The sequence below is a fragment of the Myotis daubentonii genome, chromosome 18 (assembly GCF_963259705.1).
Source record: "Myotis daubentonii chromosome 18, mMyoDau2.1, whole genome shotgun sequence".
NCBI lineage: Eukaryota > Metazoa > Chordata > Mammalia > Chiroptera > Vespertilionidae > Myotis > Myotis daubentonii.
In genome coordinates, this window is record NC_081857.1 from 35,922,972 (window position 1) to 35,950,498 (window position 27,527).

General features: G+C 37.6%; 1 protein-coding gene across 1 annotated transcript in view; it reads left to right on the plus strand.

Annotated features, from left to right (window-relative positions):
- The window catches only part of TRIM33 (tripartite motif containing 33), a 65,367-nt gene that overhangs the window by 19,805 nt on the left and 18,035 nt on the right, over positions 1-27,527 (plus strand). Inside the window, 8 exon segments of the mRNA XM_059673856.1 lie at positions 10,477-10,593; positions 13,303-13,417; positions 16,945-17,091; positions 17,540-17,657; positions 19,113-19,387; positions 20,218-20,382; positions 23,515-23,715; positions 27,236-27,368. Coding sequence (XP_059529839.1) covers positions 10,477-10,593; positions 13,303-13,417; positions 16,945-17,091; positions 17,540-17,657; positions 19,113-19,387; positions 20,218-20,382; positions 23,515-23,715; positions 27,236-27,368 — 1,271 coding nt within the window.

Consider the following 27,527-nt stretch of genomic DNA (forward strand, 5'->3'; position numbering starts at 1 on the left):
CTTTTGTTCTTTCCCAAGGCTGCACTTATGTTCGACAGAACATTTGATTAGAAATGTACTTAAAATGTTTATACCCTAATTTGTTCCAGTATGTGTCATCTTACCTGAAGGTTGGCTAATATTTTACTTGAGGTTACTAATCTTGTGCCTGCCTCTACCTCAGGGCCAAATCTTATCTTTGATTATTTTGTAATAATCTCAGTAAGATACTAGATTACTTTCTCTCAGCCTCAGTTAGATCTTTGAGAAATCTTAGATTTCTTAGGCTTTTTAAATTAATGGCAAAATTCAAAAAGAACAAGAAGATGGCATCCTTTTTCTCATGAAAGAATAGCTTCCACTGCCCCTCTGTCAAAGTTTAGCCAGGATCCTTCCCCTTTCTTTGTCATTTTCCTTGAGAAAGGAAAATATACCAGGTCCTATTATCTGTTGAATGTTTTTCCCCTTTTCTTTAGTTCATACTTTTCACCTTTCCTCGATAGACTATTGCAGAACCCATGTCATTGGAATTAAAAACCTCCATTCAACACATTTCTAACTGGTCTCCTTGTTTAGAAGTTTATCTTGTTAAATACATCTGTCCATATTGCTGCAAGGGTTATTTTGGTAAGATAGGGAGTTGCCCCCCTCCCCACCCTTCTTTAAAAGAACCCTTCGGTGGTCCCCCATAGTCAAAGTTGAAAGTGTTCAATATTGCATACTTCATTGAGTCTTACCCAAAATTGTTCTCTTCATCATCTGTATGAAGTTAGGAAACAGTCCACAAGACCACCCTTGCTTCTGATGCCAACTGCAGAGTTCAAAAAACCCAAATATAGGAGACAACAGCATGCAATTCAGCTCATTGATATGATTTGCTGTTGCCTTCTTCAGTTAGAGTGGTAGCTTTCCACACAGAATGTGCCTTCACCTTGGCACTGCCATCCATAAACGAAGCAGCTCTCTGTTGGTTAATAGCTGTTTATAGAGCACCACCTGTGGGATCATAGGATTCAGCAGCTCCTCCGGTGTTTCCAAAGTCATACTTAAGGGGAAAGAGGCTGGGCACCTGCTCATAAAAACCATAAATACATCTTTGCATCGTCCTTGTTGCATGTTTGTGCACAAACAGTTTCTGTGTATACAGAACTCCTTTAGGCACTGCCTTCCTTATTAGAGTGCTCCTTCATCATCCAAGGCATTATGGGCATTTCAGGTTTTAGGGTTATTTTATGTTCTTAAGTCATAGAGTCAGTCTCAAGTAATGCCTAATGGCAAGCCAGTAATTTTCTCTTACATGGCGTATATCTTACCATAGCACCCAGGAATTTTCTGGTCCAAAATCCCAGTGGTTGCTGCTGAGTAGCACTGATAGGCTTTTTTTTTTTTTTTTTTTTTTAATGGCATCCACTACTGCCTGCTGACCCTCCATGCCCATGGCCATCATTGTCTCCTCTCTTCATCCTCTCAGGCCTCATCTGGCTGAGGGACCTTTCAGCAGATCAGTCCCCATCTCACTGTGTCAAGCTGGGAGTGCTGGGTCCCCTGCATCAAACCACATTGTGAGGCTCTTCTCCTTCCCCTCCTCCATCTACCTCTTTCATCCTCTTGTCCAAATTCCTGTTGGGTACAGCTACCCTAAGGAGCTTCTGATTTGAAGCATCCCCTAGTCTATGTCCATAAACTCCTGCAGACCCATGTGGATGGATCCACCATGCCAGGATTCCCCAGTTCCAATCCAAGGAGGGAAAGCAAGAACATGTGGCATGACTGCTTCCACACACCTTTCTTTTCCTCTTCACATATCCTCCAGTGCCGGGGTCCAACCCCAGCAGGTCCAGGGGTTCCCAAAGGCGTAGATGGAGTCGGCGAAGAGGGAATGACACGGAGACAGCATTCCGTTGATCAGCAACCTAGCCAGGCTCTCTAGCCCGGATCTCCAGAGAGGTTCTGCTTCGGATCTCCAGCGAGGTTCTGTAGCCATGTTCCCTCGCTAGGTTCTCCAGCCAGGTTCTGTCCAGGCTCTCCAGTCAGGTTCAGTGTCCAGGTTCCAGTCAGGTTCTCCTGCCAATCTCTGTAGTCAGGTTCAGTCCAGGATCCCTTGCCATGTTCTCCCGCTAGGCTCTGTCTCTAGGCTCCGAGGCCAGTCCCTCTCCAGGATCCTCCGGCATGCTCTCTCCAGCGAAGTTCTTCTGTCTCTAGAGAACGTTCTGTGTAGGTTCTGTGCCTAGGCTCTGTCTCTCTTGGTCCTGTCTTCCAAGCCCTGTCTGAGTTCTGTCTCTTGCTGTCTTGTTCTGAGTTCTGTGTGTTTCTGTCTTGTTACAACTGTATTTATATCAGTTGATTCAATCCTATCAATCTCTATTACAAAGGTTAGGGCGTTTCTTATCTCCATTCCAGGGAGAAAAGATTATGTAGTTTAATCATGATTGTTCGTAGTTAAAGGGATTAATTACCCGCCTGGCACTTACTTGAGGGGTTTTATTCCCTCCCTAACTTCAGGGGAAAATCCCTACCTGGGGATTCAACCTTTCTCGGAGAGGTGACCTTGGTTAAAACACAGCGCCAAGAAGGTGAGCAAACATATTAAGAACCATATGCCATATATGCCAGGTCCCTTGAAACAGCAAGGATGGACCGGCTCCCGGCACTCCAGAGCCTGAAGAGCTGGGCTTTGCTTCCTTAACGGGAAAATTTAAGCAGCAGCAGCTGCTGCTGCTGCTGCTGCTGCTGCTCCTCCTCCTCCTCCTCCTCTTCCTCCCCCTCCCTCCTTTATTTTTATTTATTTTGTTGAAAGTATTACATATGTCCCCCTTTTCCCCCCATTGACCCCTCTAGCCCACCCCCATCCCCCCCTAAACTCCAGTCTGCGCAATCTCTGTTGCTGATACTTACAAAATCGTGCCGAGTGTGGATCATAGGGCCCCAAATGCATCTGGAAATAGACTACTTTTTGCAATTCAGACAAGGCCTGCCCCCCATTCAAATACGAATGACCTTCTTTGGGGTGGTTGTATTGATTAGTACTAGTAATATTACCAGATGTGGTAATATTCAAAATTCAAATATACCAACCAAATGTTGGGCTTCTTGTTTAGTTCTAAAGGCGGTTGGCAAAAACTGTATTTGTTACCTGTGGAATGTCAAGGCTATTCCGCCTAGGTTATTCCTAAGAATTTCACCAGTTTGGGCGAGTACTTGGACCTTTGCTGGATTTATTAAAAGCCTTTGTTGGTCGTGTGTGTCTCCATTGCATTTAAGTCAGTCCTACCTTCATCCTTATTTTCTGATATCATGATATCAATACAGTGAATTATTATTCTTAGAACATGCATGAAGTCTAAATCCCTTCTAACCAAATTATACCAGTAAACTGGTGAATTGAAATAACCCTGTGGCAGTACAGTAAATGTAAGTTGGGATCCTTGCACAGGAAGGAAAATTGCTGTTGGCATATTTTTGAGATTGAGGCAGAGAAGAAAACATTTTTGGGAATCAGTCACTGAGTACCATGTTCCTTTAGCCTGCTGTATGTATTTTTGTACTGTTGAAACCATATCAGGGACTGCTGATGCTATGGTGGCACTACTTTATTAAAGCTTTAATAGTGTGTTAGTCTTGATGAGCCATCCACTTCTTCACAGGCTGCACAAGTTATTGTAACAGGGAATTTATTGGTACCAGCACTTTAGCTTCTAATTTGTTATTAAAGTGGTAATCTCTTTTTGTCCACCATGTGTATCCTATATTGTCTCAAGTTAATAACTTCTGTTGGCTCAGACATTTCTTTATGGTCTTGTAGGTTCTTAAAAAGGAAAGCAGCTTTAGAACTTAATGACATTTTGTACCTTAAAACGTTACATGGTTTCTAGTTAAACCATGGGGTTATCCCGCCTTACTCTAATAGTTCTCCTCACAGTAAATGAATAAAGAAAAGTATAGACTTATAAATATCAAGAAGTCACCAATGAAGATTTCAGTTAATTTTTAAAAAACAAGAAAATTGAATATCTAGTGATTCAGATATTTGACTTAGTTGAGTTGAATGAACTGCAATCCAAGGGTAAAAGAGATAGAAAGGAAGTCACTCTAGAGGTAATAGATATTGCAAAAGTTGGGCTTTTTCTTTGAATAAATAAAATCAAAGGCTCTGAACTTCGGGATATTAGGTCTAAATGGAGGGTGGGGATGAGGAATTTGGCCAAATTGTAAAGATTAAGATTAAATCTTCACACTAAACTGGGACTTTCACTTCCCCCAACTTGATTCCAGATTACCAGTAGTGATACTTTCCTATTTTACTATTTCTCTCTATTCCCCTTTCTGGAAATAGAGGCCTTTTAACTCTCTGGAGAAAGTGAATGATCAAAAGAAGCCTCTAAATGTTGACATTTGGGGATCATTTCTAATTAAAAAGATTGCCTTACAGTGAAGTTCACCAGTTCATAAGTTCTATTTCTCACACATGATTCTAAACAGTTTTTTATTGTTTTTAATTATTTTAAAAATTAAATCCTCTCCCAAAGAGTGAGGATATTTTTCCTATTGATTTTTAGAGAGAGTGGAAGGGAGGGGGAGGGAGAAGAGAGAAAGAGGGAGAGGAAGAGGAAAAAGAGAAACATAGATGTGAGAGAGACACACCTACTGGTTGCCTCCCACACACTATCCAACCCATGTCCATGCCCTTGACCAGGAATTGAACTCGAGCCCCCCCTGGTGTGCAGGCCAGTGCCTAACCACTGAACACACTGGCCAGGGCTCTAAGCAGTTTTTAAATATATTTAAATAAGAATGGATGGAAGGATCATCTCACATTTGGAGAGAGCCATTGTCATATGCCATACATTTTGAGATATGTTGAGAATTCTCAACTCCTGTCTCTCTTGTCTGCCAATATAGAGACTGGAAAAGTTGAGTTATCTTTCTCAGCATTCCTGGCATTAGGGTAGCTCTGATCCACAGTTGATGGCCATAAAACAAGTGGAATTCTGCTTTGTGGGTGATTTTCAAAAAGCTTTTGCCTTCCTGATGAAAGGGACAAATGTTGCAGGTGTCAGCCTTTTTTAGCCTTTCCTTTCTTGAATTTGGTTGTGATGCCTGGAACTGGGACACCATTATATGCCTATCTCTCTATAAAGCCAATTTCTCCACTAACACACTTAGATTCCATCTTGTGTTATCTCGCCAAGGACATTGCTTCAGCAGTTTGTCCTTTTCTGCTGATGTCAGTTTTTCAGTCTAGTAGTTATTCCTATCAGTATTTCCATATTCTGCCACTTTTTCTATCTTTAAAAATAACGAAAATACAAAACCTTTTCTTCAACCTACTTTTCCTGCCAATAGCTGTTCCTATGCCTCTTTGCAGCAAAATTTTTTGTTTTTAAATATACTTTTATTTATTTCAGAGAGGGGGAGAGAGATAGAAACATCAATAATGTGAGAATCATTGATTGGCTGCCTCCTGCATGCCCCTACTGGGGATCAAGCCTGCAATCCGGGCATGTGCCCTTGACCAGAATCGAACATGGGACCCTTCAGCCTTCAAGCCGATGCTCTACCCACTGAGCCAAACCAGCTAGGGCTGCAGCAAAACTTTTATAAAGTATGCTTATATTTGAAGAGAGCCATTTCTACTGTCCCATTTCCTTTTAAATATGTACACACTTGACAGCATTCTACCTAAATTTTTTTCAAAGTCACCAATACCATTGCTTTACTAAATCTAGAGGTCATTTCTTTATTTTAAATATATTTTATTGATTTTTTACAGAGAGGAAGGGAGAGGGATAGAGAGTTAGAAACATCGATGAGAGAGAAACATCGATCAGCTGCCTCCTCCACACTCCCTACTGGGGATGTGCCTGCAACCAAGGTACATGCCCTTGACCGGAATCAAACCTGGGACCCTTGAGTCTGCAGGCTGACGCTCTATCCACTGAGCCAAACCGGTTAGGGCTAGAGGTCATTTCTTGGTAATCATCTAAATACTATATATATCAGCAACATTTGACATGGTTGATAATTCCCTTAATACATTTTACTTACTTGGCTACGAGGAGACCACATTTTTGTAGTTTTCTTTTACTACACTGGTTACTTCTCAGTCTCATTTGCTTACCTTCCTGGTCCATTATTTACAGCTACAGTCATGTGGCCTTAAATAACATCCATATGCTGTATTTCTCAATATTCTGTACTTTCAGATGTATCTATTCTACAGACTGTAACAACGCTACTTGAGTGTCTGCTTTATCAAATATATTTAAAATTGAACTGGTCATCTTCTCCAAAACTTATTCACTGGCAGGCTTGCCCATCTCCATTTGTGGCCAGTGCATTTTTTTTTCTCCTGTTGTATAGGTCAGATATTCTGGCACCATCCTTGACTCCACTGTGTTTTCATACCCAAATCCAAACTTTTGAAAATACTTGATCTGGGGATCAAGCCTGCAACCTGGGCATGTGTCCTGACTGGGAATCGAACTGTGACCTCCTGATTCATAGACCTACGCTCAACCACTGAGCCATGTGGGCCAGGCTCATTCCACCTTTTATTCACAGAGTCCCGAGGGCCTACCTAGAATAGGACAGATGGTCTCTGACTTACGATGGTTCGACTTACAATATATTGACTTAAAGTATTTTGATCTCCTGATATGTGGTGTGATAGTCTCTTGTAATGCTGAGCAGTGGCAGTGATGTGATTTTGGCCAGTTGTAGGCTAATGTAAGTGTTCTGAGCTCTTTTAAGGTAGGCGAGGCTAAGCTATGATGTTCAGTAGGTTAGGTGTGTTAAATGCATTTTTGACAAGATATTTTCAGCTTACAATGGGCTTATCAGATCATAACCCCATCGTAAGTTGAACATCTGTATTTGACACAGATTTAGACATTTCATTCACTAGAAGATATTAATTAATTTAGATATAAAGAAAAAGATAATAAAGTTGCCTGAATATAGGAATTATCAATTCTATGTGTGTCTTTTCATAAAAATCAGTTTTAAGTTGTATAAGTAGTTGAGGGCCCTTTGCTCTATCTCTTAATTGGAAGCCCTTTCTCTTTTAATTGGAATGTTTTAATCCTGTTGCATATAATGTAATGATCAATATGGTTAGGTTTAAGTTTGCCATTTACTTTTCGTATTTTTTTCTTTTGCACTTTGTTCTGTTGTGTGTTTTTTTTAAAAAGATATTTTTATTGATTTCAGAGAGGAAGGAGGAGGAAGAGAGAGATAGAAACATCAGTGATGAGAAAGAATCATTAATCGCTGCCTCCTGCACGCCCCCCACTTGGGACTGAGCCTGCAACCCGGGCATGTGCCCTTGACCTCCTGGTTCGTAGGTCGATGCTCAACCACTGAGCCATGCTGTCAGGGCTATGTTGTTTCTTTCCTGATATCTTTTAAGTTAAAACTTTTTTTGGTATTTCATTTTATATCCACTTTTGGCTTTTTAAATTATACCTCTTAATTATTTTTCATGATTGCGTTAGGGCTCATGATATGCATGTTTAACTTACAGTCTACTTAAAATATTGTACTGTTTACCACTTCACAAATATAGTAACCTTATGAAAGAATATAGGTTATCAAACCCTTATCCTTTGTACTAATGCCATATCAGTTATTCTTACATACGTTATAAACTTTACCATACAATACTTAAAAAAAAGAAAGGTATCTTTGAAGGAACTTATGAGAAGGGAAAACAAAAGCCCAGTCTTTTATATTTACCCATTTATTCCTTCCTATATATGAGTTACCATCTCTTATTATGCTTCTTTGTACTGAAGTATATTCTTCAGCATTTCTTGTTTTGCAGTTCTGCTGGGAGTGAATACTTTCAGTTTCTGTTCACTGGAATATCCTCAGGTTAGGAGGATGTTTGCACTAGTTATAGAATTCTGGGTTGACCTTTTTTTTCCTTCAAATTTAAAACTCATTACTTTTTATTCTGGCCTTCTTTTGTTTTTAATGATATTTCCGGCTGCTTTTAAGATTTTCTCTTTTTCTTTGGTCTTCACCATTTGACTATGATGTTTTTAGGTATGTATTCCATTCTGTAGATTGTGTCTGTGGTTCTCAGAGCTTCTTGTATCTGTAAGTTTATGGCTTTTATCAAATTTGGGAAGTTGACCGTTATTCAAAAAATTTCCCCCCACTTCTTGCTGTCTTGTGGGACTCCAAGCACACATATGTTAAACTGTTTGACTTTGTCACGCAGGTCTCTGAGACTTTGTTCATTTTCTTTCAATCTATTCTTTCTTATTCAGACTTTAAAACTTCTTATTTGTGTTCATTTTCACTAACCCTTTCTTCAGCCATCACCCATTTGCTGCCACGCCCATCCAGTGAATTATTTCGATTATTGTACTTTTTTAGAATTTCCACTTATTCCTTTTTTTAATAGTTTCCATTTTTTTCTGCTGAGCTTTCCCATCAGTCCACTTGTTAAGAACCTGTTTTCATTTATTTTGAAAAAGTGTATGATAGCCCATTTAAAATCTTAGCTTAATAGAACATCTGGACTATCTTGTGTCAGTTTTTGGTTGTTTTTTTTTTGAGTATATTTTCCTTTGAGTCATACTTTCCTGTTTCGTTGAATGCCTAGTGAGTTTTTATTGAGATTTGGATATTGTGGGTAATATATTATTGAAACTGGATTCTCTTTCTCTGCAGACTCTTTAATTATTGTTCTAGGGGGCAGTTGAATTACTGGTTGATTGATTACCTTTTTTTTTTTTTTTTTTTGGTAGGCTTGTTTTTACACTTAGTTAGGGATGGTCTGTGGAAAGCCTAAGGTATTTCCCAAGCCTGTAACTTGGTTGAACTTAACTTCTAAGCTCTGTTTCTTGAAAGATCATATGAAGGTTTAGTTTTAGGCTTTGTTAGGACAGGATAGGCCTATGGTAGAAGTTTTTCCTCCTATAGTTATTTTCTTTTAAGATGTGGCCTTTCTGGTTTCTTAGGTAGATGCCTGGAAGGTGAACAAAGTCCCTTCCCCCACTGGCTCAGCTGGAATTCTGTCGGCCAGAACTGCTTGGCCTCTGGGTTTTTTTTCTTCCATAGCCAACTTTTATAGCAGCCGCAAGACCCTAGCCTGTACATGTGTAGCACAGACATTGCACATGGTTTTGTGAGGGATTCACTTGCTCCTCACCCTCTCTCTGCACAGCTCCTTCTGTTCCAGGGCCCTGTTCCATGGATTCCAGGTGCTAGTAGTTCCCAACCCTGGTTTCTGCCTCCTCAGCTCAAAGAAACTTTTGTACTCTGCTTGGTCTCTAGCTCTCTGTGCCAGTTATCATGAAATTGTCTACAGACAGAGAGGCAGGCTGATAGTGATTCTCTCCAAAAGACTGCCGAGTTTCTCTGAAAAATGAGTTTGGCAAAGGTTTCCCAATGACTGAATACAATTGCCTCATATAGTTTTGTCTTGTTTTATAGTTTTTGGTGGCAGGGCTAGTGAGGTACCCGTTAACTCTGTCATGGCTGCGAGTGAAAGTTTCCTTAATATTTCCTATTCCCTATTGCAGTTTGTGTACACTAGTATAGTTAGAGAAGGGTATTTGTGGATTATTTTTGAGCATCAATATGGTTTGAGAGTGGTTGCTTAAAACCTGATGTCAGGCATTTTCAAGAGTAAGATGGTTTATAATGGTGGTCCTTTGAATAAAGCAATGTAAGTAACATTTCTCAAAAATATTTTCCTAAAGAAATAGCTTCTTGGAATGTGTCCTTTAAATTAAAAATGGGATGGATTGTTGAATATCTGTAAATAAGCTTTAAAGTAGATATTTGCAATCTTAGATATATAAGTACCTAGAGCGCTTTAAAAGAATACTGATGCCTTTGTGCTACTCCAGACTGGTTAATAAGAACCTTTTATTACATTTTGGACATCAAAATCTTTTTAAAAGTATTTTAAGAATACTGGTAAGTCATCGTAGGTGGTTTTAGTTTTTCAGTGAAAGTAGATAACTACTTTAAGAAGAACCTTTGCCAAATTCATTTTTGTTTTTTCTGTAAATTCTTCTAAAGTTACAGATGAGATCCAAATAGCTGGTAGAAATGACATAAATTCATATTTGCTCTTAGTCCTCTCAGGGAGCTAGGTTTAGAGCTATGATGACAAATCAAGGTTTCCGATCTCCGCATATTGTCTTCATAAGGTACATTTATCATCAGAGAGAAAGCAGCTTGTTTATTGAACTTTTGCTAATATTTGGATTAAAAAAAAAGCTATCTTGAATCAGAACTCTAATGTAAGTGCACTTGAACAGTTTTTAAGCTATTTTTTTAATCTTACAATGGCTTTTCAGGGTTGGGTCAGATGGGGAGGTACTGGTAATTAAAAGTTGCTATGACATAGTGTATGTGTGGCCAGCATACAATGCTGATCATTTAAGTAAGCTTTCAAGATTTACCTGTGCAGCAGTTCTTCGTGTCCAAAATCTTAATAATTTCCTGTTTAAATGTAGTTTTTGTTTTGACTTTAAGGTACCAGTTTTTGGAAGAAGCTTTTCAAAACCAGAAAGGTGCAATTGAGAATCTACTAGCTAAGCTTCTTGAGAAGAAGAATTATGTTCATTTTGCAGCTACTCAGGTGCAGAATAGGTAAGTGTTGCCTTAAAACTATAATTTCACTTAAAGGATTATTAAATACAGTGGGTTCAGTTTAAATTTTTAAAAATATAAATACTAAGAATATTTAAAAATACTAGTTTTTGGAGGGGTAAATGGTGTAAGTTTGAGTTCGGAGTATAATATTTGTTAAGTAAAATTTAATTGGCCAAATTTTTGAATAGCCTTTTAGGATACATCTTTGACTGTTTTGTAATTAATAAGACTCTAGTCTTTGTAAACCTTAATTAAATGTGAAAAATGCAATTAATACATAAGGAATTGAATTATAAATTAAAAAAATATAATCCTCACCTGAGGATATGTTTTTATTGATTTTTAAAGAGAGAGAAACATCGATGTGAGAGAGAATCATTAATTGGTTGCCTTCTGTACGCACCCCGACTGGGGAACAAACCCACACCTATGTATGTGGTGACCGGGAATCAAACCTGCAGCCTTTTGGTGTATGGGACAATGCTTCAAACAACTGAGCCTCCTGGCCAAGGCTGAATTATAAAATTTAACTAGAGACAATGGAAGACACAGGAGAGAGAATATGAAGAGGGTGGACAAATTTATTTTCTCATCTGTAAAACAAGCATTAAAAACCGTACATCTCTTAAAGTATTATTATAAGATGAATATATAGCACATAGTAAACTCTCAAATTTTTATTGTTGCTATTATTTTTATCAATAACACCATTAGTATTTAAAAAATCCTATTTTGGTTCATTTCTAAGTAAACCAAATTTATTGATAAGGCAAATGGGAGTAAGTTTCATAAGTGAATAGATTAACAAAATGAGGGCCCTTAATGTAGGAAGACTAACACTTGGAGCTGGCATAATTAAAACTTGTATATTCCTGGATTTATGAATAGGGTTGATAGATGCTCATTATTCAGATTCACAAATACTAGAACTTTTAGGTACTTCTGGAATATTAAAATTCATTTATGATTATTTAAGATGGCACCTAGTAGATACTAAAAATTATTAAATAGATGAATGAATGAATGGTACATTATATGTCAGAAAATAGAAAATTATATATTGGACAGTAAGGTGGTAGAATTTTCATCTTTAGTTGCACATACACTGAGTGGCCAGATTATTATGACCACCCCATCAGTACAATGAAGTGAATTAGTTATGCAAATAATAATAATAATAAAACCTTGAGAATATTTGCTGAGGAAGTTTTCAATATTCAGTGTTTTTGGAAGTGTCAATGAAGTACTGATGGGGTGGTCATAATAATCTGGCCACTCAGTGTATATGTAAATATGCAGACACACTAATCATGGATGGATGGTTCTTATGGATATGTCAGGGTGTTTTGGGTATGTTGATATGTTGTGGGTGATATTGGAGATGATAACTGTCTTATAAATTACAGATAGATGTCCTTTTTAGAGAAAGGACATGAGTTGATTCACATGGCAGTCTGATATTTTTGTCTATATGTTTTATACATATTTTGTATATATGTTTCTGAATTTATATAGAGAAATAGTGCAAGAAGTTTATGTTTTATAAGATTGTAAAGGGTTGGGGAGGTTGATGATTTCATCTGCAGAAAACTTTTAAACAAAGGTATTAATGATGCTTCTCCGAGACATATTTTTTGATGACCTTTATTTTTCTTCCTTCACAATTGAACATATAGTAGACATGCTTAAATCCAATGAGAGTCTGACTATGGCTAACTGCTCTCTGCTTTCAGCTTGCTTAATGATTTCAATCTTTGGCTAAAATCATTGTAAGTTTGAGTCCCATATGTCTTATCATTAGTATTCAGTACTCCCATTTAAAAAAAATGACTTTAAGGACAGACTTGAATAAAATTTTTAAATAAGTGCCCAAACAAGCACTGATATACAGACAAAAGAGAGAAAACTATGTTATTATGATTAAGTGTATTAAAGTCCTCAGATTTGAATTTGGCAAATAAAGATCAATTCAGGAGTTGAAAGTGTGGGTTATAGTTTGTACAGAAGTAGAATGAGTTAGAAGGCTTCCTTATGGTTGTTTAATATTTATTTATTCATATTGGTGGGATTTTCCCCTATTTATTTTGTAAATAAAATATGCAACCAAAACTTTTCTAACCACAGTGGGAGCTTATACCTATTTCTAGAACATCTAACAGCTATTTTAAAAGAATGGATTGAAAATGTTTTATGCCTTTAACTGTATACAATAAGAAACCATTTTGAGAAGATTTGTGAAAGGGGCATATTACAACCTATATTTGAAATGGTTAAGTTAGAAATGAAAATTAATGATTCTAAGCTTAATTCCTATTATTTGAAAAGATAATTATTGGTTGCAACATTGTTTTTTTGCACATTGTTCTTCAAAAGCATTAAGATTAAATAGAACCAGTGTGCCAGATTTGATACCAGCAATCATTGATGTCAGATATTTGTATATCACATTCATGTCATGGGAACTAATGGAGATTAATAAACTGGCCTTTATGAATTTAATTTAAAATGACTGAATATTTAATCCATTCTTAGTCCATATACATAACTTGCTTGGACCAAAATGAGTGATCAGGTCTGCTGAAACATAAGTAATACATTTTGGCAAAGGTTTAATTTTAATTGCTCGGTTAAGTGCCCAGTTGAATTTCTGTAAGTTGATGATTTAGAGATAAATTGATAACCTAATGATGCATTTCTCTTATTCAGGATAAAAGAAGTAAATGAGACTAACAAACGAGTAGAACAGGAAATAAAAGTGGCCATTTTCACCCTTATCAATGAAATTAATAAGAAAGGAAAATCTCTCTTACAGCAGCTAGAGGTATGGTTCAAAGCCAAAATCAAACAAAAACTGCTTCTATTTATCTTTAGCTGTTTTTTAATGTTTCTTGAAAAGTCTTTTAGATTGGTTGGGGGGGATACGGAAGTAAACCAAAAAAAATTTTTTTTTAAATGTTCTATTGATAAATAGACCTTTTTTTGAGGTAGTTACTTTGCACCACAATTTAATAACACTGATTTTAGCTGTATAAATTAGTATTGTCCTCTTAGGAATTAAAGAATTATTATTAAAATGTGATGTAACTGAAGACAAAGCTAACCCATCACATTGTGCCACCTACCCCCCTCCCCCCCGCTCCCACCTCCCAAATTCTCAATTTAACTTTTACATACATATATGAATGTATATTGGGAGTCTGCTTGAGTCATTTGCATGTTTCACTTAATTTAAAAAAATATTCCATAGTTTCGCAAAAAGTGCTGCTTATTTTGAAATTTGTAAACTTTATTTGTAAAATAGATTTTTACTGATTTTTTTTTTTAGAGAGAAAGCAAGGGAAAGGGATAGAGATATAAAAACATCGGTGAAAGAGAAACATCAATTTTCCGCCTCCTGCACAGCCCCACTGGGGACTGAGCACACAACCTGGGCCTGTTCCCTGACTGGGAATCCAACCCGTGACCCCTTGGTTTATGGGTGGACAATTAACCATTGAGCCACACCGGCTGGGTCAAATTTGTACACTTTAAGCTTACTGATAGTTTTGTTATATTAGGTCTTTGTTTTACATATTTGAGATTAATGTGTAGATATAAATTTCTAGATGCGAATTCAATTAATTTGTGAGACCCAAATTAAGTTTTAATCAAAGATTCATCATCTTTACTGACTATAGTTGATTGGTTCTCAAAATTTTGTCCTCTTCAGTAGGCTTACATGATATGGGGTTATATTTTCTGCACTGTTGAACATATATTTTTTTCCAATGATTTCTAAAGAGAGTGGAAGGGAGGGAGAGAAGAGAGAGAGAGAGAGAGAGAGAGAGAGAGAGAGAGAGAGAGAGAGAGAGAGAGATAGAGAGCGCACGCACGCGAACATTGATGTGAGAGACACATCAATTGGTTGCCTCCTGCACATACCCCTACAGGGGAGCAGGGGTTGAACCTGCAACCCAGGTATGTGCCTTGATTAGGAATCGAAACTGCAGTCCTTTGGTCTGTGGGCCGATGCTCTAACCCAGCGGTTCTCAACCTGTGGGTCTCAACCCTTTTGGGGTCGAACAACCCTTCCACAGGGGTCGCCTAAGACCATCGGAAAACACATCTGTAATTACATACTGTTTTTGTGATTAATCACTGCTTTAATTATGTTCAATTTGTAACAATGGAAATACATCCTGCACATCAGATATTTACATGATGATTCATAACAGTAGCAAAATTACAGTTATGAAGTAGCAACGAAAATAATTTTATGGTTGGGGCTCACCACAACATGAGGAACTGTATTAAAGGGTCGTGGCATTAGGAAGGTTGAGAACCACTGCTCTAACCGCTGACCCACACCAGCCAGGGCTTACAGGAGTATTTTTTTTTTTTTAAATATATTTTATTGATATTTTACAGAGAGGAAGGGAGAGAGATAGAGAGTCAGAAACATCAATGAGAGAGAAACATCGATTAGCTGCCTCCTGCACACCCCCCACCGGAGATGTGCCCGCAACCCAGGTACATGCCCTTGACCGGAATCGAACCCGGGACCCCTCAGTCCGCAGGCCGACGCTCTATCCACTGAGCCAAACCGGCTTCGGCCAGGAGTATTTTTTGATTACTTCATAAGTATTAACTTCATTACTATTAACCTCAAATTTTCCATGGTAGATGTTTTTCTGTTCTGTTTCTCGTAGAGCACTTAAAAATATTAGACACATAATTACATACAAGTGAAAGAAATGATGTCAGTGTAGTTTTATTTCTGAACTTCATCCTTCCATTGAGACACATTGTGAGATTAAAAGTTCTTTAACGCATATTGTTAGAGTTTATGGTCTCTTTCCTGTTACACATCCAGCCAGTTACACTTAACCCTGATAGATTTTTATTTTCAAAAGGACCATGGGAACAGAGAGAGCAGTGGGCATATAATGATTTTTTATATCTTTTAACTTACTGTAAATACATTTTAACGATAGGTCTAAAATAATGTTTTTAAACCATTTCAAGAACTTTAGTATTAAAAGATGCCTTTTAATGCTGAATTATACATAAATACCTAATGTTAAATCTGATACACTCTCCTAATGTGCTGATAATTTAAACAATAGATGTTTTCTAGTGTAATATGTTTCTAAATTTGTAAAATAGAGTTTTTCTTAAGTTTTATAAGAGGGATGATTTCCAGGGAAGTTGTCTAACTTCTGTCAGTTGAATATTGTTATTCTTTGATTTTATATTATAAAATGGGCAACTTGTTTTCTTAGAGAAAAAAATTGTCTAATAAATCAAATTGAGTCATTTTTGAACAAAAGAAAAAGAAAAAGTGGTTAAGAGTGAAGTAGATAGATTGTTTGCTGTGCTGAATGTCAAAGGACATAGGACATCACCTATCCTTTCTGGGAGTTTTACTTCCCAAAAAATCAGTTTATTTTTTTTCCTTTGCCACACCAGTAGGTGGCACTGGTAACAGAAAGTTTTCTTCGGCCTGAAAGTGTAGTGGGTTAAGATTATATAACATTATTTCTAAAAGTCAACTCATTAGGCTGTATACTTCGTATAATGTATTAGCCCAATGATTTTCAACCTTTTTCGTCTTACAGCACAGATAAAGTAATAACTAAAATTCTTCGGCACATAAAAAATATTTTTTGATGATCCCCCCCCCCCCCCCCCCAGCGCCCACCAAAAGGTATACTTTTGATTCATTCACATTGGATGGCTATTGTTGTGTTGGCTGTTGTCATGTTTTATTTGACATTCTAAGGGAAAAGAGGTCAGGTATTGCATGTTCTAAAAATTCTTGTGGCACACCATTGTGCTTGCTTGTGGCACACGGGTTGAAAATCTCTGGATTAGCCTGATGGAAAGACACTATAACAAAAACATTTCATCTTTTGAAGGAAAAAAGAGAGATAAGGAACAGTTTCTCTAGAGAACGAAGTTTTAGTCCCACTTTTGTGAGTAACTTTTCTTTTGATCATAGGCTCATTAAATAATGAGGAACTTGTTAACTTATATGTTAAAAATATATATGTAGGTATTGTGCTCATTTTCTTTAATTTTTAATTTTTATTGATTTCAGAGAAGAAGGAAGAGGGAGAGAGAGAGAGAAACATCAGTGGTGTGAGAGAATCATTGATCAGCTGCCTCCTGCACGCCCCCTACTGGGGATCAAGCCTGCAACTGGGCCTGTGCCCTGACCAGGAATCTAACCATGACCTCCTGGTTTATAGGTCGACACTCAACCACTGTGCCACACTGGCCAGGCAGTATTGTGTTCATTTTCAATAGAAATAATGACTTGATTTTTTTCATATAGAATTCTTGGGCGACCCTCTTGTTCTGTTTCAGACTGTTACAAAAGAAAGACAGATGAAGTTAATACAGCAGCAGAATGACATCACAGGCCTCTCGCGGCAGGTGAAGCATGTGATGAACTTTACAAACTGGGCAATTGCGAGTGGCAGCAGCACAGCCCTCCTGTACAGCAAGCGGCTGGTGAGGCACATATTGTCTTTATTTTTCTGTAGGTTGACTTTGTTACGCATTCGGGAACTGCACCTGTTTAAAGTGTAGATTTTGAATTTTGGCAGATGTATTCACCACCACATTAAGATACAGAAAATCTCCACCACCCAGTCAAGTTTCCTTGTTCCCCTTAACCCCAGGCCCTAGGCAACTATTAGTCTGATTTTTGTCTTTTCTAGAATTTCATATAAGTGGAATCATACAGTATTCTGTTTTGAAGATACCTAGTATTTGCAGGTTATCATCAGAAATGGCAGAAATGCACGCGTGTGCATTTGATTGCTAATATAGGTAGTCTTTGACACACTGATATTGTTTCATTTGAGACTGACACTGTGGGGCTACATGAGCTTTTATGTCTTATGTTTTTTAAATGATATTTAATTTTAAGACTAATTTGAATTTTTTCCCCTTTAAGATTACTTTTCAGTTGCGCCATATTTTGAAAGCTCGTTGTGATCCCGTCCCTGCTGCTAATGGAGCAATACGTTTTCATTGTGATCCCACCTTCTGGGCAAAGAATGTAGTCAATTTAGGTGAGAAATAATTAGTTTTATGAATGTAACTTTGAACACTGAATTAGGAGGAGGAAGTATCTAAAGCAAATTTTATATATTGAAAGTTTTTTAACTTCACTATTAGAAAATATGTTTTTCATTGGAAACTCACCTAAACTATATGTTTATTATATCTTTAAGAATGTTGAGAGTCTCCTGTATAGTTTTTAAAAATGTGTATCATTTTTAATATTTCCTGACACCTATTAAATTGGCATTGACTCTTTCATTGAAACTTAGCAAACGGGTCTTCATTCTCTGGAAGAATTTGTTAGATGCTTAGTAGTTTGTATATTAATTGAACCGAATCGTCCTCTGGAGGAGGATGTCCAGGATGCTGATGTGTCTGAAAGTTGTGTCCTGAGGAATGTTCTTTTCACATGGAAGAGAAATGGACTTTGCTTTTGTTACTTCACAGTGTGGACCTGAGGACCATAGGTGAAAGTTACAGAGCGACAGACCAATAGCTCAGTTTAAAACAAGGCAAAACCCCAAAAACTTTTCCAACAATTAGAACTGTGTACAGAAGCTATCAAAGCAGAAGTGGACAGCCTTCTATGAAAAAGTAGTCTTTATATATATTCAGATTTGGCTAAAGCCTTAGATCAGGCATCAGCAAACTGTTTTAGTGTGGCATGGTAGCTAAATTTGTTTTTTACATTTTAAAGAGTTGTAAAAGCAAATAAATAAAAAACAAAGAACATATGACAGTTCTTATGAAGCCTAAAATATCTGGCTTGTTATAGGAAAGGTTTGCCAACTCTACCTTAGATCAAACCTTCCTAAAATTTGCCTGCTGTTTTTAGAAAGCAATGGGCTCTGATTTGGATGGGGGAGGGAAGAGCAAGAGAGGTACAGGGATATTGATATGAGAAATCAGGAAAAGTGTCATTTCTAAGGATCTAAGTGGCTTAAAACATTCAGTATTTCCACAGAAGACAGTTTTGTAGCAATGCAGTACTTTGCCCTGCACATTTTGGCAATTCAAAAGCAGGTGGAATCAGCAATAGTAATCTTGACTATCCTTGAATCTTGTCAAAGGAGAATTGATTTAGACCAGCGGTCGCCAACCTTTCAGACCTCACGGACCACCAGTGGTCCGTGCACCACCGGTTGGCAACTGCTGATTTAGACTGACTAGCTGGGCTTCCTCTAATAACATCTCTTTCAACTCTTAAATTTTCTGTAAGTCTACGTAAATAAAGCATAAGGGCAGGTAATATATCTGAGCAATCAAAAGCCGATTATTTGTCTTTGGACTATACTAGGTTTCTGATCTTTATCATCTTTAAACCTAGCTCCCATCCCTGCTATACTGTTGGAAGCTTTGAGTGCTGAGGGTTGTCAGAGAAAAGGAAAAGATATTGATTAATCTACAAAGTAGATGATTTATTTGATTATATGCAAATTATTCTCATTTTTAAAATTCTCCAGGTAATCTAGTAATAGAGAGTAAACCAGCTCCTGGGTATACTCCTAATGTTGTAGTTGGGCAAGTTCCTCCGGGGACGAACCACATTAGTAAAACTCCTGGACAGATTAACTTAGCACAACTTCGACTCCAACACATGCAACAACAAGTGTATGCACAGAAGCATCAGCAGTTGCAACAGATGAGGATACAGCAACCACCTGCTCCTGTATCAACAACAACAACAACAACACAACAGCACCCACGACAAGCAGCTCCTCAGATGTTACAACAACAGGTGAGCATTGTATCACTGCATTATTGGTACAAATTGTGAAGCCCTCAGGGCTACATTCTGTCCTCCATAAATGAGTCACACATTTCACGTGACTAGCATGGAGAAAACTGGAAGGTCAGAGTTTAAATATTTGTTCTGGGGATCGCAGGGATGTTGGGAAGTGTGAGGAAGGGCAGTAAGTAAATACTTACCATGGGAAACAAAATTAACTCACCAGTACACAAGTTTTTATTCCTAACTAGGTCTTTTTTGTTTTACACATACATGTGATTTTGGGCCAAAGAGCCAGATTATTTTTGCCCAATACTGATATATTCTTTTAAAAAAATATATATATATATTTATTGATTTCAGAGAAGAAGGGAGAGGGAGAGAGAGTTAGAAACATCAGTGATGAGAGAGAATCATTGATTGGCTGCCTCCTGCACACTCCACACTGGGGATCGATCCCACAACCTGGACCATGTGCCCTGCCTGGGAATCGAACTGTGACCTCCTGGTTCATAGTTCTACACTCAACCACTGAGCCACGCTGACTGGGCTTGATATATTCTTTAGGCATTTGTTCAAATCATTCCCATCCCTGTACCTCTCTTGTTCTCTCCTCCCCCATCCAAATCAGAGCTGTTCATGTAGGGTTGGGTAAGTTAATGCTTTAAATACACACATATACTGAGAGAAGGGGCTTGGAGCTAGAGATGAGGAGAATGACTTACACTTTTTACTTTATGTCCTTCTGTATCCTGACAAGTCTTTTTATATAACATTTAATGATTGAAAATAAATCTATAAAAATATTATTATAGAAATGCAATTTCTACCCTTTGTAGCCTCCAAGACTGATCAGTGTGCAAACAATGCAAAGAAACAACATGAACTGTGGAGCTTTCCAAGCCCATCAGATGAGATTGGCTCAGAATGCTGCCCGAATACCAGGGATACCCAGGCACAGCGGCCCTCAGTATTCCATGATGCAGCCACACCTCCAAAGACAAGTATGCCTAGAGTTACATTTGTAAGAATCATACAATTTTAAAACTAAAAGACATCATTTTTCTTGATCAGTTGGTGGGGGGAGAGTCACTGATACATTTAAGAATTAAGGCATAAAATTTTGTATTCAATTTTTACAACTTCTTTGATGCCATTAATCCCTCTATATACTATGGGATGAGGACCCCTGATCTAGTCCAGCCAATTCATTCTATAGATCTAAATAATAAAGGAGCTTGTTATTTACCCAAAGTCACAAGAGATAACGGTAAAACCAAGATTAGAACCATAGTTTCCAGAAATTGTTCCTCTGCTCTTTTAATGTGACATTTTGAGCCCAATACATTTTGTTTTGAAAACAAAACAATGTATTTTTAAAAATTTATTTTTACTTTTTTGCTTCTCTCTACTTAGTATTGTTGTTTTTGGGAAGTAGATATACCCATCCTTAAAAATAAATGTATTTAGGGACATGTTTTTTACTCTTTGTCTGAATAGTAGGTTACCTTTGTATAGGAGGCATGATTTTAAAATGAAGCTACTTTGATACAGGATTTCTAGTTATGAAAGAATGCAGTTTATTTTATAACAGTTGGGGTGATGTTTCTTTTAAAGGTTTTTTTAAAAAAAACATTTAAAAATATATTTTTTTTATTGATTTCAGAGAGGAAGTAAGAGGGGGGGAGAGAGAGAGAAACATCAATGATGAGAGAAAATCATTGATCAACACCCCCTACTGGAGTTCGAGCCTGCAACCAGGCATGTACCCTTGACCGGAATCGAACATGGGACCCTTCAGTCCAAAGGCCGACACTCTATCCACTGAGCTAAACCAGCTAGTGCTCTTTTAAAGATTTTTTAAGACCATCAGAATGATTGGGAGGCCTCATCAGAAACAGATTCTGAGCCATACCCACTGTGTCAGAATTTCTAGGAGGGGGCTACTCAGAAATGTGTGAACGCTTACTGACACATCAGTCTGCATACCAAAGTTGACATACTATCCTTCAACTTTTGAAGAATTAGTGCTCTCTCACATTTAAAGATTGACATTTAAAAGTTACATTATAAGTTTAAGTTTAAATAGTTCCAAAGGACGTAATTTCTGGCATATTGTAAATATTGACATTATAAAGTAAAACTCTTATATTTTATTCTAGTAAATGAATCCACTGGCGTCCCAAATACCACAGCAAGCTCCTTTTTGAAAGTCAAAATTTTACGCTGGGACTTGAATATCTCTTCTACTTTCTTTGTAGCATTTTATAAAAATATGTATATTTATGTTAGATAAAGTTATAAATCAATCAGTCTTTGGAGTTATTCTGCAGGAAAAAAATGTTTATTATAAAATAAAAATTGTTAAATTTTCAAGCCATAGTAAGGCTATTATTAAACTGAAACTTTTTCTTTGGACCAAATTTGTATTATAATTATTCCTATTCAGTTTTTTAAGCAGCATATTTATTTACATGCTTTAAGAATATTAGGAAACATAAAGAGTAAAATTCTTTTAGATCTACATTTCTTTTTGAGAAAAATAGAGTCTTTTCAGTTATATGTGTTTGTTATTGTTAGAGTAAGTCAGAATTCAACATCAGTTTTTATTACCAGCTTGTTTTTTTGTTTTCATGTGATGCTCAGGAGACATGTTCACAAAAAATTGTGTCTGGGAAGTATAAGAATTTCAATTCTTTGAACATTTTCTAGGTTATCAAAGCTGAATGAATCTCACAATGAGCTGTCAAAACTTTAAAATATCTTATCAATTGATGGCTTTTCAGTTCTTCCTTAATGTTGCTCATCAAATAACAGAACCCACTTAAAATTTGTTACACAGGTTTTGGTCAAGCACTTGATCAACAGTGTGACAGCTTTATTGTACCTTTACTTGTCTCTCTTGTTTGTTTTTTACCTTGGGGCAATGTGCTAGATAAGATTAGGAATGGGTCAGAGGTTTGCTGGTTTTTTTTGTGGAGAAGGGTAGTTGCGAAATAATGAAAAAAGAACTTGCAGACCACAGCACATTCTTAGGTAAATTGGGTTTTCTTTAGAAAAAAGTACATATGATTGAAGCTCTGGGCATTAATTGCCCTAGAAGTGTTCACTCCACCCCCCCCCCCCCCTTTTTTAAAATATATTTTATTGATTTTTTACAGAGAAGAAGGGAGAGGGATAGAGAGTTAGAAACATCGATGAGAGAGAAACATCGATCAGCTGCCTCCTGCACACCCTCCACCGGGGATGTGACCGCAACCAAGGTACATGCCCTTGACCGGAATCGAACCTGGGACCCTTGAGTCCACAGGCTGACGCTCTGTCCACTGAACCAAACTGGTCAGGGCGAAGTGTTCACCCCTTAATACATGGAAAGCCTTCAGGTCCAGGTACACCCTTTGGAAGAGGGCAGGAGCTACAGAATCACACTCACCAGCCACCTAAGAACAGTGCTCTGTGCTTTAGGGTCCCTACAGAATCCCCGAAGTTTAGAATTTTACATTTTTTAATGTTTTAAATGACTTATATGTGTATAGAAATTTATTTTCCAAAGCTTTTCATCTACATGATCTTAAACAGTCCTCATAACAGCCTTACAATGAGACAGATACGTTCATTTTTGTTCATCATCATTCACATTTCTAAATAACTGAGATTATGTCACACGTGTTAGAGTCAGGAATTGATGTCATATTTCTGTTTGTAGAGTCATTATTTGCATATAAATTATACAATACACAATTAATTCCTTTTATTTTAAAAAAAGAGAGTCAAAGAGGAATGTAGACAAAACAGTGGCTTTCAGGAAATGCTGTTTGAAAATTCGGGGGCTTCCAGATCATCTATTTACATGCATCTTTGTTCTGAATAAGATCATGTCATCAGGCTGACAGGTTGAAAATTATTGTCAAGTTTGGCTTTTCCTAAATACAACAAAAAAAATAGAAAAATGAAAAGGCTGAGTTAAATTATTATTTATTTCCTGTATAAGTTTGAGAGGGCTTACTTTTTTGTTTCTCAACCATAGTTATCAGACCCTTGTACAATGTAACTTAAATTAAAAATTGTTGTCAAGGTTTATTCATATTAGGGTATCACCGCTGATTAAATAATGATAGCATCTTTTTTCCTAACAGCACTCAAACCCAGGGCATGCTGGACCCTTTCCTGTTGTGTCAGTGCACAACACCACAATCAATCCAACCAGCCCTACTACAGCTACTATGGCAAGTGCAAATCGAGGTCCCACCAGCCCATCTGTTACAGCAATAGAATTAATCCCCTCAGTAACCAACCCAGAAAACCTTCCATCGCTACCAGATATTCCACCCATACAGGTTTGTATTTAAGTTTAATGAAAGATTTAAAACCTTGTTTTAATTAGGGATTTCGAGTATATTTTTCTGGTTGTTGTTTTTAAGTTGAGGCATTTTAAATTTAGAATATATTTGAATTTTTAAAAGTTACATTGTGTTAAAACTAGCAATCCTCAATATAACTCCAATATTGTTTAAAAATCATGAATTCATTGTAAATTATTTTAACCTGTTTGCTTTCCTGATGTTAGGAGAGATCTTTTTTGGCTAAGCAAATTGTAGTTGTGTTGGCACTAAGAGTACTGGGCTATATGGAAATTTTTGTACTATATCTGTAAAAAATAAAATTGCTGAGTTATAAGCTTATTATAATTTACAAAGAACTTTAACAGATATTAGTTTAATGCTTGAAATCATTTTATATGATATTAGAGGCCCGGGGTACCTCAGCCTGGCCTGCATTCTCTCTCGCAATCCGGGACCCCTTGGGGGATGTCTGGTGCCCTTCAGTCAGCTGAGTGACGCTCCCACTGTGGGAGGCACTGACCACCAGGGAACAGCTCCTGCATTGAGCGTCTGCCCCTGGGTGGTCAGTGCATGTCATAGCAACTGGTCCAACGATCAACTGGTTGACCGGTTGCTTAGGATTTTATATATATAGATAGATGTAATATATCTACTTTATGGATGAAAGTAAGAGGATAGTGACTTTCTCAGAGTCACCCAGTAAATGTGTTGGGAAAGTTGTAATTCAAAATCTAGATTCCTGATTACAAGTCCAGTTCTCTCCCTAATATTTGTAGAGATTGCAGGGAGATAGTTTGGGATTGGAGGCCTGGAAAGCTGTTAGTTTTCAGAGGCTTTGAGCAACCAGAGAGAGGTGTGTACATGTTTAAGGAGTCATTGACATTTTACTAAGCACTATGTATGCTGAAGTCCTGGGCATTAATGCTCATCTATCTATATATATAAAAGGCTAATATGCAAAGTGTCTCCTTGGGAGTTCAATCGGGAGAGTGGGAGTTTGATCGCTTGCTATGACGTACTCTGACCACCAGGGGGTGGTGTGGAACATGGCGGGCGACCAGCGGCAGTGGTGGGGCGCTGAGGGAGCAAGGGAAGGAGGAGGTGGGGAGGCGGGGAACTCGATCAGCCCTGATCGCTGCCAGGCCTAGGGACCCTACCCATGCATGAATTTCTTGCACCGGGCCTCTAGTAAAAAGATAGACAGGACTTGATTCCAATTGTTAAAGAAACTTTCAGAGGGAGAAGGAAGGTTGCTAATGTCACACTTATCATAATTTGCTAGGGTCACTCTGACCTTGGTCTAGTTTAGTGGTCGGCAAACTGCGGCTCACGAGCCACATGCGGCTCTTTGGCCCCTTGAGTGTGGCTCTTCCACAAAATACCAACTTCTGCGCATGGGCCACGAAGTTTCAATCGCACTGTACGTGCGCGCCCACATGTGGTATTTTGTGGAAGAGCCACACTCAAGGGGCCAAAGAGCCGCATGTGGCTCGCGAGCCGCAGTTTGCCGACCACTGCCCCAAAAGAAACTGTACCCATTAGCAGCCACCTCCAAGCTGTTTTTCACGTAGCTGCACCATTTTACATTCTCAGCAGCAGTGGGTGAGGATTTCAGTTTCTCCACGTTCTTGTCAATACTTGTTATTGTCACTTGTGTTTAAAAGGAATTAGAGGTGTTACACAAAAGCCCAGCCACAGTAAGACATAGTTAACTATATGAACCAAAAATAGAAAGGGAAACAACGTATTATCTCTGGAAGAACCACTTTTCCTCCTATCCTATAGTTTCTATGGTATAGTAAAAGGAAACATGGGAAGCTATACAGGAAGCAGATGGGGTAGCATTAACTATGTAACAGAGCAGAAAATAAATGCAAGGGCCATTTTGGATATTTGGTAGAATCTTTAGGTTTTCTATATAATATCATGTCATCTGCAAATAATGACAGTTTTACTTCTTCCTATCCAAATTAGATGCCTTTTATTTCTTTTTCTTTCTTAATTGCTCTTGATAGGACTTCCAATACTATGTTGAATAAAAGTGGCAAGAGTGGTCATCCTTGTCTTTTTCCTGATCTTAAAGGAAAAGCTTTAGCTTTTCACTGTTAAGTATGATGTAGCTCTGGACTTATGATTTATGTTCTTTATTATGTTGAGGTATGTTTTCTCTATACCCACTTGGTTGATAGTTTTTGTTTTTTTTTCCATTAATGGGTGTTGAATCTATTTACTTTTATTTATTTATTTATTTAAATTTTTTTTCCTTCTTTTTTTAAAAATATATTTTATTGATTTTTTACAGAGAGGAAGGGAGAGAGATAGAGAGTTAGAAACATCAATGAGAGAGAAACATCGATCAGCTGCCTCCTGCACATCTCCCACTGGGGATGTGCCCGCAACCCAGGTACATGCCCTTGACCGGAATCGAACCTGGGACCTTTCAGTCCGCAGGCCGACACTCTATCCACTGAGCCAAACCGGTTCCGGCTGAATCTATTTACTTTTAGAAGAGTCCTCCCTTGCCTCTGATAAACTGCTTTATTCTGATTAGTTTTCTGTCAATCCAGTTCTACCTTGGTTTTTGTATGTATAGTTTCTTTCACAGTTTCTGCTTCAATGCCAAGTTTTTCTGTTTTATATTCATGAAAATCAGTGTGGTTTTTGAGAGGAAAGGACAGCAAGTAATAAATATATGTGTTCAGTTTTCAAAAAGTGATCTTGCCTCTAGCAGGAGAGAAGATTAAAAGGGACAAGTGTGGGTACAAACAGATGAGCAAGAAGGGTAGCAATTATTTAAGAATAATTTGATGATCTCTTATATGGAATACTATAAACTTTTACTTATGGTAATTTTCATAATTAAATAGTATATGTTTACTATTTCTTACATATATATTTTCTCATTTCATCATCACAGTTCTCAGTATAGATAAATATTTTAAAGATAGGAAATTGATGTTCAATTGGAAATCAGGCCAAAGTCAGTGCCAAGGCCTCTATCTGTAATCTACAGCCTGTTGACTGCCCCTCTTTTTGTGTAATGAGGGACCTTATATTTCAGGCTAAGGGCTTTCTGTTAAGTATAGACAATTGAGAGCTTTAAAGTGAGGTATTGACATTAAATTTCTATTTAGGTGAATGGTTTTGGGGGAGCTATGTTTGTTGAAATAAAGGGAGGAAGACGGGACAAGGATGTTGGAAAACAGGGTCCTGCATCAGTAAAGGCAGACATGTCAGTGTGTCAGCCCTGTTTTCATAGCAGAACATAAAGAGCTTAGTGGATCGCTGGGTCTGTCCTGACCTGCCAGGTGTTTATTGCATATTATTATGGCTTTATTCACATCAACTTTATACTGTGTGGAGCCTCAGGGAGCCTAAGGAAGCAATAGTTAAGCCGACTTAGATGTAGGCTAATCTATTTATTAGGAAACTGAGCGTAAGTGGTTATATTAATTAAATGAATAACATCTCTGTTTAATCAAAGCAAATTTATCTTTTTTGTTTTTCTCTTTAGTTGGAAGATGCTGGTTCAAGTAGTTTAGATAATCTACTAAGTAGATACATCTCAGGCAGCCACCTACCCCCACAGCCTACAAGTACCATGAATCCCTCTCCAGGTCCCTCTGCCCTGTCTCCAGGATCATCAGGTAAAACCAACTGAGGTACTGCCTCATTTCTTTAACACCTTAACAAAAATTGTCTCTCAGTATATGCATTTGGGTTCTTCAGAAAAATAGAATCAATAGGAGATTTGTGCGCGGGTGGGAAGGGAAAGAGAGAGAGATGTTAAGGAATAGCTCATGTGA